The sequence below is a fragment of the Leptodactylus fuscus genome, chromosome 3 (assembly GCF_031893055.1).
Source record: "Leptodactylus fuscus isolate aLepFus1 chromosome 3, aLepFus1.hap2, whole genome shotgun sequence".
Classification (NCBI taxonomy): domain Eukaryota; kingdom Metazoa; phylum Chordata; class Amphibia; order Anura; family Leptodactylidae; genus Leptodactylus; species Leptodactylus fuscus.
Genome location: NC_134267.1, coordinates 204,128,808 through 204,148,154, shown reverse-complemented (window position 1 = coordinate 204,148,154; position 19,347 = coordinate 204,128,808). Strand labels below are relative to the sequence as shown.

At 43.4% G+C, this 19,347-nt stretch overlaps 1 protein-coding gene across 2 annotated transcripts in view; it reads right to left on the bottom strand.

Moving 5' to 3' along the window:
• The window catches only part of LOC142198178 (ephrin type-A receptor 3-like), a 213,862-nt gene that overhangs the window by 51,780 nt on the left and 142,735 nt on the right, over positions 1-19,347 (bottom strand). For both annotated transcript variants that reach the window (XM_075269072.1, XM_075269073.1), the window contains one exon: positions 3,607-3,668. In XM_075269072.1, coding sequence (XP_075125173.1) covers positions 3,607-3,668 — 62 coding nt within the window. The remainder of the gene's footprint in view (positions 1-3,606; positions 3,669-19,347) is intronic.

The window sequence follows — 19,347 nt, the reverse complement described above, 5'->3', positions numbered from 1 at the left end:
CCCATAGACTATAATGGGGTTCGAAACCCGTTCGAACACACGAACATTGAGCGGCTGTTCGAATCGAATTTCGAACCTCGAACATTTTAGTGTTCGCTCATCTCTAATAGTTACATAGTAGATGAGGTTGGATAAAGACATCAGTCCATCAAGTCCAACCTATAACGCTACAATCCCTACAGTGTTGATCCAGGGGAAAGCAAAGACACCCTGGTAAGATCTGTAAACATCAACTATACTACTTGTGGATGGTTTCCTATATACTGTACTAACAACAGAGAGTAAAAATAATAAGCAGCCACAATGTAAAAGGGTTGTCTCACAATGATAACTCCATTTTATTTGCCCTATTAGGCTATATGGAAGAGGGTTAGGTTACCATGCTTGAGATCCCACTCTTTTAGCCAGAAGAGCTACTAGCAAAGAACATCTCTCGGCAAAAAGGCAAATATGTGTGTAAGCCGTGGCCATATAATGAGGTCTATCCATGACAGGACGACCAGAATGCCCTGCTCCTAATTCCCATTTCCATTCTCATTTGATTAACCACCTGTGGCAAACACTTCCATTATTCTGCTATCTCTAAATCTTAAGCCGCCTGAGGTAACACGAGGGATTTTACCAACCCCGTGTCTCTCTTCTGCAGGATATTTAAGGGGAGGACACGGACGAATAGCGAGCTAATTACTTGGAATTGATTTTAGCATTAACCTGGATTTCAATCCCTGCTAGAGCCGGATAAGAGGAAAAAAATCAAATGTTATTAAAACTACACAATTAAAACCTGAAGAAGATGAAACACATCTTGGGGGTTCTAAGATCGCTAAAGCTGACAATAGGAACAAAAGGGAAGGTGAATGATCCAGAGGCAGAAGAATGACATTCTTACACTTGGAGGAGGACACCTGTTTATTTTTTTGCTTTGGTTTATGGACTCATTTACTAAATTTTAAGGGGAACATTGCAGGTTCATGTGCAAAAAAGGCACATAAAAAGGTTCCACAGGTACACTGAAAGAAAGAGCTCATGAGTCCAGTGTATTCACAAGGATACGGCTCTTCTACTCATCATCCATATGGGAACACAAGGAAAGATGAATGATGTTTTCCAGGTTGGTACGATATGATGTGATAATCTTCCAGGTTGCCCTTTATTAGGATTACAAAAGCTCCAGTAGGAATACATACAATAAATGCTTGGCAGAGAACAACAGGCATACAGGGGTCTCCAGGGAGTCTATGTAAACTTACTTCACTGGGGGTTTTAGGCACTGTACCTAGAGGTCCTGGACTAGCTCCTATCTCGTGTCATGTGATCCGAACGAGCAGTCGGCCCCCAAATCCCTCCATCTCCTCCCTTTTCTCCCATGTTCAAAGATACAGTAATTGTGCTATGGGTGCTGACTTTACTATAGCCTGCCAGTCCCTATAGCTTTGTGAACAAGGGAGAGGAGGAATGAGGCAGAGCAACTTGAGGGCTGGATGCTGGATTCGATCACATTATCTAGTTTTGGAATCAGTCCAGAACCCCTAGGTATAAGTGGCCACCAGCTTCAGTATATTTTCCTTTTTACACGTACACATGTACACAGAGCTGAGCCAACCATGCATGTGTATGGGGAAAGAGAGGTCAGAAGAAGTAGTTGGCCAAATAAGTGTTTTGCCAACAGCTATGTACACCTTCAGACATGTGGGAGTTGGTAAAGAAGTTGTTTATTATCACATGTAAAGAAACTAATTCTAATCCTTGGATATACCTGTTCTAATAAGTTCTGATATTTAAGGGGAGGACACGGACGAATAGCGAGCTACAGTAGTTACTTGGAATTGATTTTAGCAATTCTCTCTAGCAGATCTCTCCCTAGTGAGCCATAGTACCCCTTCTAGTCCTTGGATATACCTGGTCTAATAAATTCCTGTACGGTCTCTGCCTAGTTAGCCATAGTACCCCTTCTAGTCCATGGATATGTATGGTCTCATAAGTTCCAGTACCGTCTCTGCCTATGGGAAGAATATGCAAATCTGTCTCTCAAGATGTAAACAGGGAGACAGTGCCTTTGTTATGCCGCCCTCTATGGGAAGCACCCTGAACATCACGCCCGACTTTCCCAGAAGTCTTTACTGCCTAATGCGGGGTTATAACCAAATCACCGCTTGGCACCGTTTCTGTCTGGATGGACTTCATCAGCACAGCCTAGAGAGAACTGATTTGGTAGAAGTAAGAGGCTGAGAGACCTGGCACTGTCTCCCTGTTTACATCTTGGGAGACAGATTTGCATATTCTTCCCATGTTCCCTTGCAGTGGAGCAACTATGGCTGTATAAGTCTCCACACACCTGAAAAGGTGGTCTCACCCTAAGGATGGACGTTATCCCCATAATCTCGTCTCTGCCTAGTGAGACATAGTACCTCTTCTAGTCCTTGGATATACCTTGTCTAATAAGTTCCTGTACGGTCTCTGCTTAGTGAGACATAGTAGCCCTTCTAGTCCTTGGATATGTATGGTCTTATAAGTTCCAGTACTGTCTCTTCCTAGTGAGACATAGTACCCCTTCTAGCAACTGCAAGTGCTGGACAGTTAAGCACATGGACCCCATAGCATATAATGGGCTCCGTATGCTTGCTGCACACTGCTCGCACCAGTGATTCATGCGGGCAGTGTGTGGAAAGCACATGGAGCCCATTATATGCTATAGGGTCCGCGTGCTTTGAAAGCACATCGCAAGCAAATGCGATTGTATTCCGTCTGGGGGGTGTCCATGCGGACTCCTTCCGGACAGGAGCCAAGCGCTAATGTGAACCGGCCCTAAGAAGACAAAATTTCCATGGACAGCCACATCATTACAGCCTGACCCAATATCACAAATCTAGGTAATAGCTGAGAATGGTATACAAATGCAATGAAGTTGAAAGAACTGAATATACTGTATGTGTAAATTTTATGCGGCAGACATCAGAGATCCATGGGGGGACACAAATTATAAATGGAAAGGGGTCACTTGTCTTTTACAATGCAAATGTGATTGCAGAATTTTCAGATAAAACATAACTAAAATAAATGGGTAATAAGACATTGGTTTTAGGCATACCTGCTGCTATAGAAAGACGACAGGAACCTTGTATGTGCTGAGGCAGCAGCTCTGGCTGAGTTTCCTGTGTCCTTCAGATATTTCATTGTCCTCGATTAAGACTGAGATATGCTTTTCACTTACATTATTAATTGCGGAACTTTATGATGATGTATAATTTTCATATTTTATGTTATAATGCTTTCCCAATCTATAGGTACAAAGATGAAGTTACAGGACTAGGTGAAATTACTGGGAGGCTTTCATACAAGGATGGGTCCTATTCTTCTAGACCCTGACGTAATGGGGAACAGTTAAAAATTCCAAATGGGGTTCCTTAGTCCATGATGGTTCAGAGGGTCCACTCTATATCTATACCCAGTTCATCATAAAATTTGACTGTCGGGAGTCCCTATACAATGAAGATAGTCAGACAGTCAGAAGTGGAGGCTTTGGCCTACTTTGTGCTTATGTGTATGGGCACATTTGGGCCTCAACAGTAAACTCGACTCATTCACAACCAAATTTTTCGATCTTACCTTCAAAAATGAATCTAAGGAGCCATTTTCCATGTACTCTGTTATGATCATGACCGGCTTGCCTGTAAAGAATTGGAATATTTCATAAGGTTACTCAACAAGTTTTATCATGGAGGTGAAGAAATACAACAGTGACTGGAAATCCTACAAGAGCTCAAGGCCTATAGATTTTCTTACTTCCATATACTGCATACATTTCATACATGTTTAGTTATAGATATATTCATGTAAATTTACATAATAAGCCAATATATAATGTATCATACAGTTGAATATTACACTTTGTGTCTATAAAAGTCATGGTCGAAAGAAGAAAGGACTAGAACCATGATGGCGAACCTATGGCATGCATGCCAGAGGTGGCACTCAGAGCCCTCTCTGTGGGCACCCATTTGTGGGGCCACTTTACAGCAGATTGTACTGCGTGGGGCCCACTGTGGAGCAAATTATACTGTGTGGGGCCCACTGTGGAGCAAATTGTACTGTGTATGGGCCACTGTGGTGCAGATTGTACTGTGTGGGGGTCACTGTGGGGAAGATTGTATTGTGTGGGGGCCCGTCCGTAATTGTCCACAATTATGGATCTGCACAATACTAAGGTCAAATTGCCATGTTGGCACATTGTAATAAATTCGTGGGTTTTGGGTTGCAGTTTGGGCACTCGGTCTCTAAAAGGTTCACCATCACTGGACTAGAGGTTGGCTCCTTCATTTCTTAGGGAGCGTTCACACTACCGTCGGTGTCCGACATGTAGTGTCTGCTCCTAGTGTCCGCTCAAAATCTGTCACGGACACTAGGAGCGGACACTAGATGTGTCCGTGACACCTGTCATTCACTTTAATGGGCATCGGGTGCGTTCTTTTGCACTCCGTGTCCGTCCTTTCCTGCCCGCAAGAGAAGATGTCCGACTTCTCAAGCGGACAGAAAAACCCTGCATGCAGGGTTCCTCTGTCCGCTTGAGAAGTCGGACATCTTCTCTTGCGGACAGGAAAGGACGGGCACGGAGTGCAAAAGAACGCACCCGATGCCCATTAAAGTGAATGACAGGTGTCACGGACACATCTAGTGTCCGCTCCTAGTGTCCGTGACAGATTTTGAGCGGACACTAGGAGCGGACACTACATGTCGGACACCGACGGTAGTGTGAACGCCCCCTTACTTCACTATTTCATAAGAATTATTGACGGAATTTACATTTCACTTTTGTCTATTTACTTCTTTTTGCTATTTGACAAAAATAAACTATTAACACTGCCTAAAACTTTTGTACAGTACTATAAGGGAATAAAATAGAAGTTATATTAAAACATTGTACTTAAAACTATCAATCAGTCTGCCCAGTCCATTGTTTTACGAGATATTGTGGATAGATTGGACCTTTCTATGGTTGCAGGATCACAAAAGAAGACTCAAAGCCTTGTGAGGGTTCCAGTAAGTGAATCTATTTCCTGAGCCTCTAGATTTCTAATAGACTCTATATGTATTTTACAGAAACCATAACTCTTACAACTTTAGAAACTTCATGTGCTAAATCTTCCTCTATCAAGTACAGCATTTCCCTAAATAAAGAACAGGTGACTGTGACAGTGCGATATATATATGTGCCCTATAGAGGGGCATGTTACACACAATATATATCACACTCATCATGTTTAATGACTTCATTCGGTCCGTTCCACTAAACAGCCCCATTTAGCAGCTAATAGCCAATCCAGTAATGCTCAGCCAACGTGTGTGAAATTAGTGATACCTGCTAATTGATCAGACACTTTTCCCAGCAGCGTCCCGGACAGATGGACGGACAGCTAATGGTTATGTGCTTCACGAGAGTAACACTTAAGATTTTAGTAGAACATCAGCCCTGCGGTAAGATGTTTCTTTTAATGATTCCCATCAAGCTGAAGGTCTAATTACTGACATTAGGATAAGACAATCACAGACTATGGATTCCCCCCACTAATTGTAAAACAGATAGTGAGATAGACGTCCTCATTAGTCTGTGCAATCACTGTAAATGATATTGTGCTCATTTACATATCCAATTAACTAACCCTTCATCAATCTGTTAGGAGCAGTGAAGGGACTCCTGTGCTTTAACCTGTACAAGTACTCTGATCTTTAAGGATTGCAGCCAACCCCAAGATGCATTGCAATGTTTCTTCACTATATGGACAAGTTCTTGGCCAGACAGGTGCATAATCCGGTTGTACTGAGTTTTATTTCATTTATATGTAGTTGTAATTGTTTTTATTACACAGTATAATTATTTGCCAGTTTGGTATAAAGTTTTAACACAAGAGAAGAATTCATAATCACCGATACATTTCCTGCTATAGCAACAATCCAGTATTTTGCAAGTTAGTCATGGATATAGATTCATCATTTTCTATTGCTGATGTTGTCACCCATGTCTATCACCTGTACAAATGTTTAGTGTCTGTACACATATATATAACCTGTACACATGTCTATAACCTGTACACAAATCTATAACCTGTACACAAATCTATAACCTGTACACAAATCTATAACCTGTACACATGTCTATAACCTGTACACATATCTATAAACTGCACACATCTCTATAACCTGTACACATGTCTATAACCTTTACACGTCTATAACCTGTACACAAATCTATAACCTGTACACATGTCTATAACCTGTACACAAATCTATAACCTGTACACATGTCTATAACCTGTACACATATCTATAAACTGCACACATCTCTATAACCTGTACACATGTCTATAACCTTTACACGTCTATAACCTGTACACAAATCTATAACCTGTACACATGTCTATAACCTGTACACAAATCTATAACCTGTACACATGTCTATAACCTGTACACAAATCTATAACCTGTACACATGTCTATAACCTGTACACAAATCTATAACCTGTACACATCTCTATAACCTGTACACATATCTATAACCTTTACACGTCTATAACCTGTACACATAGCTATAACCTGTACACATGTCTATAACCTGTACACATGTCTATAACCTGTACACATATCTATAAGAGCGGGTCTCCGCTTTAGGCAATCTGACGAGTCTCCATCTTCTGCCCGAGAAACTGGACAGGGGACGGAGACCCAGCAGTCAGTTTTCAAACTCATTCACTTGAATGGGTTTGAAAAGTGTCCGCCCGTGAGCGTCTTGTGCCTCTCCGTGGCGAAACCAGCTTTTTTAACTGGACACAAAGTCAGACATGCAGGACTTTGTGTCTGGTTAAAAAAAAAAAGGATGTTACTTTTCAGGAAAATGAAAGTTATTTTTTTCTATATTGAAATATTTTTCACTTTACTATATACATTTTGTATAAAGGTTTTCCATTTTCATTGAAAGAAGACTTTTCATCCCCTCCACCAACTTCAACTCTTTGCCTCCTTCAGTGCTGTTCCACTGTTCTGATGCATTTGGGAATTTTTTCTCTAGCCCCACCTTTCCTGAGTAATCTTTTGTTAGGTTTAGCACAATTATAGTATCTACTGTCAGGTGAGTGGTCTCAGAATATCTGCTCCATTGCAGGACCGCCCAACTGACAGTAGGAGGCAATCTAAATGCACTGATTGCTCTTGAATGGGGGGAGCTAAAAAAAAATTAGAACTGTGCTAGAATCAGTGGGGGGCAGTGGGGAATTCAAAGAACAAAAGCTTTATTGTTCACTTCTTCTGGATACTATTTAATGTACCATTGTGTCCATCACATGACCCTGACAGATTTATATCCACCATTAGCCTAATTGTATAAATTTCTTAGAGCTTTATGCCTCATTCACATCTGCGTTTGGTAATCCGTTTGGGGAGTCTGCATGGGGACCCCCCGAACAGAGTACCGAAGGCACTGAAAAGCAGTGTGCAGTGAAAGCACACGGACCCCATAGACTGTAATGGGATCCGTGTGCTTTCCCCATGCTGCCCGAACGAATCATGTGGACATGACAGTAGATCACAAAGTACTTTTCTGTCTGCATGTTCCGTGCGGACATCGCGCGGAGAGCACTGCACACCACTTGCCAGTGCGTTTGGTAGTCCATTCGGGGGGTCCACATGCGGACTCACCAAACGGATTATCAAACGCAGGTGTGAACGAAGTATTAGGGTGTGGATGCATAATGCAAAGCTGTACAGCTTTAAACAGGGTCCCTACAGAACTATAGTAAGGAGTCGTGGTTAGTCTGTGTACCATCATATGGGGCCAGAGCTTAATTTTCAATATACTGCTATGGAAAAGTCAATCAAGTCTGTCAGCAGGAAAATCAGTACTAAACTAATGACAGTACCTTGTAGGTAAGTTTCTGCATTTCCAAAAGATTCTGTTCTTATTCTGAATTGCAGCTCCATTTTCATGAATATCAGCATTTTATTCCAATGCATATTAGCTGAAAAGGACTAGAGTCGTTTCTTCTCCTGCCAGATCTTTGCTCTCTGCTCGAGAGAATTGCCCTAATTTTTTCTTAGTCGCTCTATTTTGACACCCGTAACTTTTTTATATTTCCATTTGTGGAGATGCATAGGGTGTCTTTTTTGCGGGGCCAGAGGTAGTTTTAAGTTATGCCATTTTGGGTTATTCTAAAGTTTATTGCTTTGATTAATTTTTTTTACAAATTTTTAGCACAGCCAAAACGGGGGGAAAAAGGCAGTTCTGATCTTCTCTTTTTTTTTTTTTTTTGGTAAAGTGTTCACTGTAGAAGAAAAATATTTTAAGTTTGTACACTGGGCATTTTTGGACACAAGGATACATATTGTGTATGTGTGTTTTTATTAACTTTATTTTATATTTATTTTATTAAATGTGTTTTAGGGAGAGGGAAGTGATTAAAATTTTTAATTCTTTTTTAATTTCTATATTTTTTAAGACTTTTTTTTTTACTGTTTTTAATAAACCCCTGAAGGTCTGATCACAAATACATTACAATACAATTGCTTAGGGCAGCCTGTAGTAGAAGCCGAGACAAGTCTGGGAGTCTTCAATAGGCTCCCGCCTGTCATGAGAATGGATTGCCAGCCCTGGATTTCATTCCGGGGACAGCGATCCTCCCATAATGGCGGTGCCTATGTGCCACCAGGAAAATTTTGACAAAGGCTCCGTGTACCTTAATGCCCGCAATCAGTGTGGGCACTGATTGCAGACATTAGTAACAGGTTTTCCCTGTAAATTACAGCAGAAACACGACGGCTAAGGTGGCCACTCAGTTACAGAGCGGCCATCATATTTAAATACTTGACATCCACCGTAATACTACAGCAGATGTTGAGAAGGGGTTAAACAAAATTTAATTCACTTTGCTGGTATTGTACAACACAACATTTTGGGGTTTCTTCAGCAGCAGCCTGCTGCATTTCCACAATTTGAATCCTTCATTTCAGTACTTTTCTATATAGATCCTGCATGTCTTGGGACTATTTCTGAATGAACCCCAGAAGGACATTTAAGTAACAGACTATCCTCTGCTTACTGCGTGCAGTGTATGGGACCCAGTGGCGTAACTACCGCCATAGCAGCAGAGGCAGCTGCCACAGGGCCCGGGACATTAGGGGCCCGGTGACAGCCACTACCGCTGCTATCATTATACTTGGGGGTATTTTCGGACCCCTGAGTATAATAATCGGCAGCCCGGGAGAGGTAAGAAACATAAAAAACACTGTTACTTATCTCTCCACGATCCAGGCATGCTTCGGCCTAGTCGTCTGACGTCTCATGACCCCGGCCTGCATCCTGGGTAATGTGACATCTGACGTAATTGAAGATGGACTACTTCGGAGGCCGACATCGTAGGAATCGGGAGATAGGTGAGTAACAGAGGGTTTTTTTTATGTTTTTCTCCCCCTGGGTCTCCAATTATTATACTCTGGGGTCTGAAAAGACCCCAGAGTATAATAATTGTTTATGGGTGTCCACAGTGGGACATAATACTGTGTGCAGGGGCCACTATGGGGGATAATACTGTGTGCAGGGGCCACTATGGGGGATAATACTGTGTGCAGGAGACACTGTGGGGGATAATACTGTGTGCAGGGGCAACTATGGGGGATAATACTGTGTGCAGGGGCCACTATGGTGGATAATACTGTGTGGAGGGGCCACTATGGGGGATAATACTGTGTGCAGGGGCCACTATGGGGGATAATACTGTGTGCAGGGGTCACTATGGGGGATAATACTGTTTGGAGGGGCCACTATGGTGGATAATACTGTGTGCAGGGGACACTATGGGGGATAATACTGTGTGCAGGGGCCACTATGGGGGATAATACTGTGTGCGGGGGCCACTATGGGGGATAATACTGTGTGGAGGGGCACTATAGGGGATAATACTGTGTGGAGGGGCACTATGGGGGATAATACTGTGTGGAGGGGCCACTATGGGGGATAATACTGTGTGCAGGGGCCACTATGGGGGATAATACTGTGTGCAGGGGCCACTATGGGGGATAATACTGTGTGCAGGAGACACTGTGGGGGATAATACTGTGTGCAGGGGCCACTATGGGGGATAATACTGTGTGCAGGGTCCACTATGGGGGATAATACTGTGTGCAGGGGACACTATGGGGGATAATACTGTGTGGAGGGACCACTATGGTGGATAATACTGTGTGGAGGGGCACTATGGGGGATAATACTGTGTGGAGGGGCCACTATGGTGGATAATACTGCGTGGAGGGGCCACTATGGGGGATAATACTGTGTGGAGGGGCCACTATGGTGGATAATACTGCGTGGAGGGGCGACTGAGGGACATAATAGTGTGTGCAGGGGACACTAAGGGACATAATACTGTGTGCAGGGGCCACTATGGGGTATAATACTGTGTGCAGGGACCACTATGGGGCATAATAGAGCACGCAGGAATGCGTAGGAGGGGGTCGGTTGAGGTCTTCGGCGTCGGTGTTGGTCGCGGGCCCATGTCAAAAGTTCGCCATGGGGCCCCGCCATTCCTAGTTACGCCACTGATGGGACCCACTAGGTTAGAGAGAACTGCAAACTACAGATGGAGCCTGCAGTGGAAAACTTCTAAAATTGCAGAATTGTAGAGGTCCAGGAATCGTGTTATTCCGTATTTACTGTAATATTGATTTAATCAAATTTTATTTAAAGGTTAGGAATGCTTTAAAGTCTGTGACTGAAGACTATGGCTACAGGAATGCTTATATGTACTACAGCATAATCCTGAAGCTTTGGATAAAGGTGAAACACAAGAATGAAGCAGGTAACATCTTCCCGAGAATGCAATTCTATGCACATAATGGAAAACCTTGTAATTGAGCCGCTCGGTGACAACATAAATCACACAAGGTGGTGACGGACCTGGTAACGTCTCACATTGTAGACTGAAGTAAACTAAACAGGGACAGCCGGGAAAGCTATAACTATGCTAGAAAGCTTTTATACAGCAGAAGATTAGCATCTGGACATCTGACAATAGCCTAATGTGCACCAAATAAATGGCATTTCACATAATAAAATTGTACAGTGGTAAAACAAGTCTTCACATTCTCCTTTGTGTAGCTACAAGCTTTGCGCGGCTCCATCTCTGTCTTTATTACGGGGTGAAAGGCAGCAGGTGTGTAGAGCAGTCGGGCTCACCACAGCCCCATTTATAATGTTATATTAGTCTGGGATTTACACGGACAGATAAAACCTGTCAGACGTGATAAATGCTTCTCTTTACTGAATTGCAGATTGGCTAGTGAGTCGGTGCATGACAAGCAGAGGGCCGCTAAGCTCATTCTAAATCAAAGGGAAAGTCACAGTTTTACCATTACCATTATTGTTATTCGCCATATTATTTTTCACCAGGTACAAAAGATAAAAACATTTTGAGGGCGCCACACTTTTCTAACTTGAACTGCAGGAAAATCCGCAATTCACTGCCACTGCGTTTTTTTTTCCCCAGTGCTTTTTTTCTGTGGCCTACTACATTAGGCCTGAGGTTAAGTTCACACAGATTTTTTTTGTCAGGGTTTGGAGGCCGTATCCGCTTCAAAACCCTGACCGAAAAGATGGCTTCCATCAAAATCAATGGGAGCTGCTCAGGAGTTTTTTCCGAGAGCGAGGTGCTCATTCTTCAGGCCTTGCGATTTGGCCTGAAGACACTTCCTCCTCCGGACTAGGTTCATTCATTGGGCCTAATTCGGAGCGGAACACGCGGCTGGATGCCGGAGCAGTGCACCGGCTTTCAGTCGCAGCTACCCGGTTTTTGGATCAGAACCTTGAGGCAGCCTCCGCCTCAGGTTCCGATCCAAAAAACCCCGCGTGAACTTACCCTTAGCCTGAGGGTGATTTTGCCTCCAAATTGGTTCCAAATACCACCTGAAATCAATCTCCATTGACTTCAGCAAAAGGACTCTGATTTTCGCCTCTAGATTATTTTTTCAGCTGGTGGAAAAAATAAGTGTCATGGGAGGGAGGTGGAAAAAAAATCATCTAGCAGAATTTTCAAGTTCTGTGGCAAATTCCATGGCGGATTCATTCAAATGGAAAAATTTTGCTTCTGAATTCCGGAATTCAGAATTAAGTTTCTACAAATCCCACTATGTGAACCTAGCGTAAGGGGTTGTCCAACTGCTGGGATTTTTCTTGAAAAAAAGTCAAAATGACCTAGAAAATTCACACAGTAAGGCAAGGTTCACACTACCATGGAATTCTGTTCAGAAGTTGTCCGTTCAAAAAAAAAACAACAAAAAACGGACACCTATCATAACGGACACAAAAAAGGACAGTAACTGGTGGCTATCAGGTAGTGTCCGTTGTTCATAGATTTCAATGTTAAAAAAATAACGGACACTTGCCGTCCGTTTTTTTTCTAACGGAAAGAGAAGTCCTACATGTAGGATTTTTTTGTCCACTGGAAAAAACGGACATTAAAAGACAACACTACCAACACATTAAAAGACAACACTAACGGACACAAAATAAATTCCCATTGAAATGAATGGAAATTTCTGAGGTTTGGATAGGGTCCGTTGCTAAAATCTTGTAACGGACAATAGCCACGGGCACGGCTGACAGTCACCAACTGTAGTGTGAATGCCTCCTAACCCTATAAAAGAGCAAGCTTGCAACAGTTTTCAGGCGGAAACACGGCAGACTTCATTATAGTCTATGGGGTTCGCTGGTTTCCGTGGGTAACCGAATTTTTAAACGGATTAGGTTTCCATTTAGGGGGTCACCAAGCGGTGGACCTAGCATCAGAGTTGTACATTGAGGTTCTTGGTTCTCAGGACAAAGTATCCATTTTGTTATGAGGCAGAGGGGCCTTAGGGTTTCTTCTGGTACTGGGCCCCTTGCCACATTCTACCTCAGCACTGCCCCTTGTTCAGTGTCCCAACAGGCAGTGAAAGTGTTAAGCAAGGATGTGATGTGAGCTAGAAGATGGTGGCGATATCTTTTCTATTAATAAAGCAGAATGATTATAGAATATTTGGCTGTCGTCCCTATCTGCTGATTGTTTCCCGTAATTTTATGTCTCTGCTTAAGAGGCAATGAAAGCTTTTTCATGTTATTCTTTGTTCCTCACCTTGCAGGATAGAGGCGGGCGCATTGACCTCCTTTATTCCACATAAACCACATTTTGGTAATATTGGAATTAATTTAAAAACGAGAAAAAAACCACAATTATTGCAAGGACGGGGAATAGAAACTGAGTGAATTTTTTTATTGATTTTTATCGCTAAGATAGTGAATTGAGGTTATAATCCCTATTTCGAACGTGTGTCCCATACCTGATAATAAATAGTCTGCGGTAGATTGTAACCTGTATTCTTCTGACAGCACACTGTATAGGTAATATTCATGTCATGTTCTCAAGTGCTGTTTTCCATTGTAGGGCCTAGTATGTGGTTGGAGGAAATATTTGTGTATTTATAGGAGACCATTATACAGGTAGGTCCATGCCATAGAGCAGTCTGGTGATGTATATAGGAATGCCATTATGTCCTCTATACCCGGACTGGTATATTGAGTAGAAGGAGTAGGTGTCTACTGAGGGTTTTACTATATGTCTTTAAATTTATGCCAATAGTTAAATAAAGTTGTCCATGAGCAAATGATAATCCTGTAGCATGCTGTAAAGTTCCTGAAGAAACACATGTTATATCAAATTGATTACATAAAAAATTGGAGTACTTATAGGGAACTTACTATCAGGAAACTGCAATGCAGCATGCAGGCATCATGGTATAGATCAGAAAGAGCTAAGCAGATTTATAATCTCCCTATATTATAAAAATGAATTTCTGTCTGTCTGTCTGTCTGTCTGTCTGTCTGTTCTCTAATGCGAACCAAACGACTGGACCGATCTTCACCAAATTTGGTACAGAGATACTTCAGATATCTGGGAAGGTTTAAGATGAGACTCCAGCTCGCTCGGACGTACCGTTGCTGAGATACAGCTTTCCAAACAGTGCCCCCCCCCCTTAGCCAATACAAACCTGCAAGACTTTCACTCATATTCCAACTGCAATACACACAGTCACTCCACATGCACAATACAACACTGATATCCAAACTGAGATACATGCATCAGAGGATTAGATACACAGATCCGCACACAGTATCACACACCAGAGGATTAGATACACGGGTCTGCACACAGTCCCACACACCAGAGGATTAAATGCTTCTGCACACAGTTCCACACACTGAAGGATTTGATACGTCTGCACAGAGTACCACATGCTGAAGGATTAGATACAGGCGTCTACACACAGGCCCACACTCCAGAGGATTAGATACGCGCGTCTGCACACATTTGTACACATCCATAGGATTAGACACACGTGTCTGCACACAGTACCACATGCAGTAAGATTAGATACACGCGTCTACACATAGTTCCACACGCCGAAGGATTAGATACAGGCGTCTGCACACATTTGTACACATCCATAGTATTAGATACACGTGTCTACACACAGTTCCACACTCCAGAGGATTAGATACGCGTGTCTGCACACAGTACCACACGGGGGAGGATTAGATACGCGCGTCTACACACAGTACCACATGCCATAGGATTAGATACGCGCGTCTGCACACAGTACCACATGCCAGGGGATTGGATACGCGCGTCTACACACAGTTCCACACGCCGTAGGATTAGATACGTGCCTCTTCACACAATACCACACTTTGGAGGATTAGATACGCGTGTCTTCACACAGTTGTGCACGCCACAGGATTAGATACGCGTGTCTGCACACAGTACCACATGCCGTAGGATTAGATACGTGCGTCTACACACAGTTCCACACTCTGTAGGATTAAGTACGCGCCTCTTCACACAATACCACACAGGGGAGGATTAAATATGCGCGTCTGCACACAGTACCACACGCCAGAGTATTAGATAAGCGCGTCTGCACAGAGTACCAAATTCCATAGGATTAGATACGTGTGTCTGCACACAGTACCACATGCCGTAGGATTAGATACCCACGTCTACACACAGTTCCACATGCCGTAGGATTAGATACGCCCCTCTTCACACAATACCACACAGGGGAGGATTAGATACGTGCATCTGCACACAGTACCACACGAACGAGGGTTAGATGTGCGTGTCTGCACACAGTTGCACACGCTGAAGGATTAGATACGTGTGTCTGCTCTAAGTACCACATGGGGGAGGATTAGATACGCACATCTGCACACAGTTCAACACGCTGGAGGATTAGATATGCATGTCTTCACATAGTACCACCGCCAGAGGATTAGATACGCGTTTCTACACACAGTATCACACGGGGAAGGATTAGATATGCGCATCTGCACACGGTACCACACGCCAGAGGATTGGATATGCACATCTGCACACAGTTCCATACGCCGGAGGATTAGACACGCACGTCTGCACACTGTACCACATGCCATAGTATTAGATACGCGCGTCTGCACACAGTACCATACGCCAGGGGATTGGATACATGCGTCTGCACACAATACCACATGCCAGAGGATTGGATAAGCAGGTCTTCACACAGTACCACATGCCGTAGGATTAGATACGTGCGTCTGCTTACAGATCCACATGCCAGAGGAATAAATACACGCATCTTCACACAGTTGTACATGCCATAGGATTAGATATACACGTCTGCATACAGTACCACATGCTGTAGGATTAGATACACGCGTCTACACACAGTTCCACACGCCATAGGATTAGATACGTGCCTCTTCACACAATACCATACAGGGGAGGATTAGATATGTGCATCTGAACACAGTACCACACTTTGAAGGATTAGATACAGGCCTCTGCACACAGTGTGACATGCCAGAGAATTAGATACGCGTCTCAGTACACAGTTCCACATGGGGGAGGATTAGATACGTGCATCTGCACACAGTACCACACGCCAGAGTATTAGATACACACGTCTGCACACAGTTTCGCTTACTCGAGGATTAGATATGCGCCTCTTCACACAATAGCACACGGAGAGGATTAGATATGTGCATCTGCACAAAGTACCACACCAACAAGGATTGGATACTTGCATCTAAACACAGTACTACACGGGGAAGGATTAGATACAGCTTTACTCCAGATATCCATAACAACTAATCACAGGTTTTTCACTGACATTCAAAATGAGATACACATAATCACATGACGCTTATGGACATACACACAAACCACATACAAAATACACCAGTGCAAAACTGGACAATTCTTATGGGGCCACTACACAAACATAAAATGTAATATACCCGTGCGAAGCCGGGTCCTCCCTCTAGTAATACATATATTTATGGATATAATATCGCAATCATTGTGTGCATTAGAGAAACAGGGCTCCAGGGGAGAGCACATAACCTAGTAGTAGTTGTAAAGGGATTCTACCATTAAAAAACTTTTTTTTCTAGGTAACACGTCGGAATAGCCTTTAGAAAGGCTATTCGTCTCCTACCTTTGGAAGTACTCTCCGCCGCGCCGTTCGTTCGAAATACTGGTTTGTACCGGTATGCTAATTAGTTCTCTTGCAGCGATGGGGGCGTCCCCATTGCGCTTCGAAAACTGACTCCAGCGCCGCCTCTGTCTTCTTCTGCATCCTCCCCTTCCTTCTTCAGCTTGACGTTGGACGCCTGCGCAGTACGCTCTGTTCGGCGAACTTTGCCGAACGTACTGTGCATGCACGAAATTGCGGTGTCGGTTCTATGGCCGCAGGCATGCACAGTACGTTCGGCGAAGTTCGCCGAACAGAGCGTACTGCGCAGGCGTCCGACGTCAAGCCAAAGAAGGAAGGGGAGGATGCAGATGAAGATAGAGGCGGCGCTGGTGTCGGTTTTCGAGCAGCAATGGGGACGCCCCCATTGCATCTCCTGCGCTGGGGGACGCCCCCATTGCTGCAAGAGAACTAATTAGCATACCGCTGCAAACCAGTATTTCGAACGAACGGCGCGGCGTAGAGCACTTCTAAAGGTAGGAGACGAATAGCCTTTCTAAAGGCTATTACGACATGTTACCTAGAAAAAAAAGTTTTTTAATGGTAGAATCCCTTTAAGGGAAAATATTCTAAATAACTTGTCACATATGCATTGAAATCTCTTCTGTCTCTTAGTGATTGACAGCCTCCCCTTAATGACTATACATACAGAGACAGCTGTCAGTCGCAGATCGGACACCCCCATGACTTCATAATATAGAAAGCATAAAGAGTTCAACGACTGGTTATAGAAAATCTTTGCAATAAATCTGCTGCAGATTTGACAGCATTTTCCTGGTGGCAGGTTACCTTCACTCAAATTAAGGTAAGGGTAGATTGAGTTTTACATATCTGAATTTTACATGCACATAGAATTTATGATGAACATATGATGTTAAAGCTAATGGGTTTTAGCTGAATGATTGTCCATCCAACTAACTGAACTGAGTGAGGGGGCATCCACATTCTAAAGCCTCTGCCTTGGGAATCATGAGATCTTATCATAACTTGGCTCTATACATATATATATATATATATATATATATATATATATATATATATATATGTATGTCTGTATGATATATAATATTCACTAAATATTTCTAATGATAGATTATCAATATCAGTGAGAGGGTGACACCTGACACCTCCACCAATGAGTTGTCCTCAGTAGCTGATACGAAAAGAATGTAGCAGGAAGCAGACAGCTCCATTTTCTGTGTAGTGGCAGAACTGAGTTACTGCAGTTTAGCTCCCGTTCAAATAAATAGGAGTTGATATGCAGTAACCTGGTCTGGCCACTACGCAGAGAACGGCGCTGTCTACTTCCTGTATGGTTCTCAGTTATGCATCAGCTGATCAATGGTGGTGTTGGGTGTCAGACCCTGACTAATCTAATGTTGATAACCTAATCTTATGAAACAGCATCAATATTTTTAACCCCTTTAAGGCTGAACACGTCTGTATACTAGGAAGTTGAAGAACTTTCATAATACTATAAGGATCTAACTTTGCAGGGTATAAACTGTGGCAGCACCAGAGGATAATATCAATTGACATTTCACCCCCCACTGTATAGGGAATAGGAGGCGCACTAGTGGATAGTTTGGGGACTTTTGCAGAGTAATTTATTAGGTGAATGTCTATACATGCGTTCCTTCAGCCACCAACAATTATCCTCGAAACTCCAAGTATATCCTCACCGAGGGGCCTACACTTAATGTTATTGTCTTTTCCCTGATGGGGTAGAGAGATAAACCTGTCCGCTTTTATTTCGGTATTTCAGTCTGTAACCCTAGTGTCAATTGAATATTGATTTCTTAATACGTTTTCTAAGTAGCTGGCACTATGCCACCGCAGCGGAGTAGGTGAGGGGTGCGTGTCTGATCAAAGCCACTGATCAGCGTAACCAGATTAACAAATCACCGCGGCTATGACAGGAATGGTCAGAGGATATAGACATAAATCACAGCATCCATTTCTTTACAAGCATATTACACGCCAGGAAATAGGAGGAAAGGAAGAAAATACATCCACGGTGAAGTCGATCGAAACGATTTTCTAACTTTTCATTAATAAGAAGTCTCTGTCAGTGTAACATGCTTTCCTACGTACGGGCAAAAATGTGTTATTTGACTATCAGGATGGGGAAAGAATATAGTGGACACAAACTTTATGAGTCCATTATATTCAGGAGGAGAGTCCTCTCCCAGACAGTCCCTTTCTGTAGTCCCTACAGAATGTTTTCTACAGTATATGCACTTGCACAGCTGTCTGTCAGTCACTACGGATAGGACCTCATGAATACACCAGACTCATAAATTCTACCTGTGCTCCTAGTAGTTAGAGCCCAGTCAGTGGCGTAACTACCACCATAGCAGCGGTAGCAGCTGCCACAGGGCCCGGGACATTAGGGGCCCGGTGACAGCTGCTACCGCTGCTATCATTATTCTCGGAGGTCTTTTCGGACCCCCGAGTATAATGATCGGGGCCCCCTGTTGGTGGAATACTTTCCACCAACAGGGGGCCCCGAAGCTGCAGCAACGGCTGAGACACAGGAGCTGCAGCTCGGGCTCCTGTCAGCGCTTCAGGACGCTCCCCCTCTCTCCCCCCTCCCTTTCTCTGCTGTCCTCTGCCCACCAATGAGAGGAGGAGGCGGGGCTTATCCCTGCCGAGCTCCTGCCGTCTGCACTGGAGGAAGAAAGGAAGAAGGAAAATGAAACTAAAGCTACACAGGTACGTACTGGGGTTACTTATTAATGTCAGGCATTTGGGGGGATTACTTGT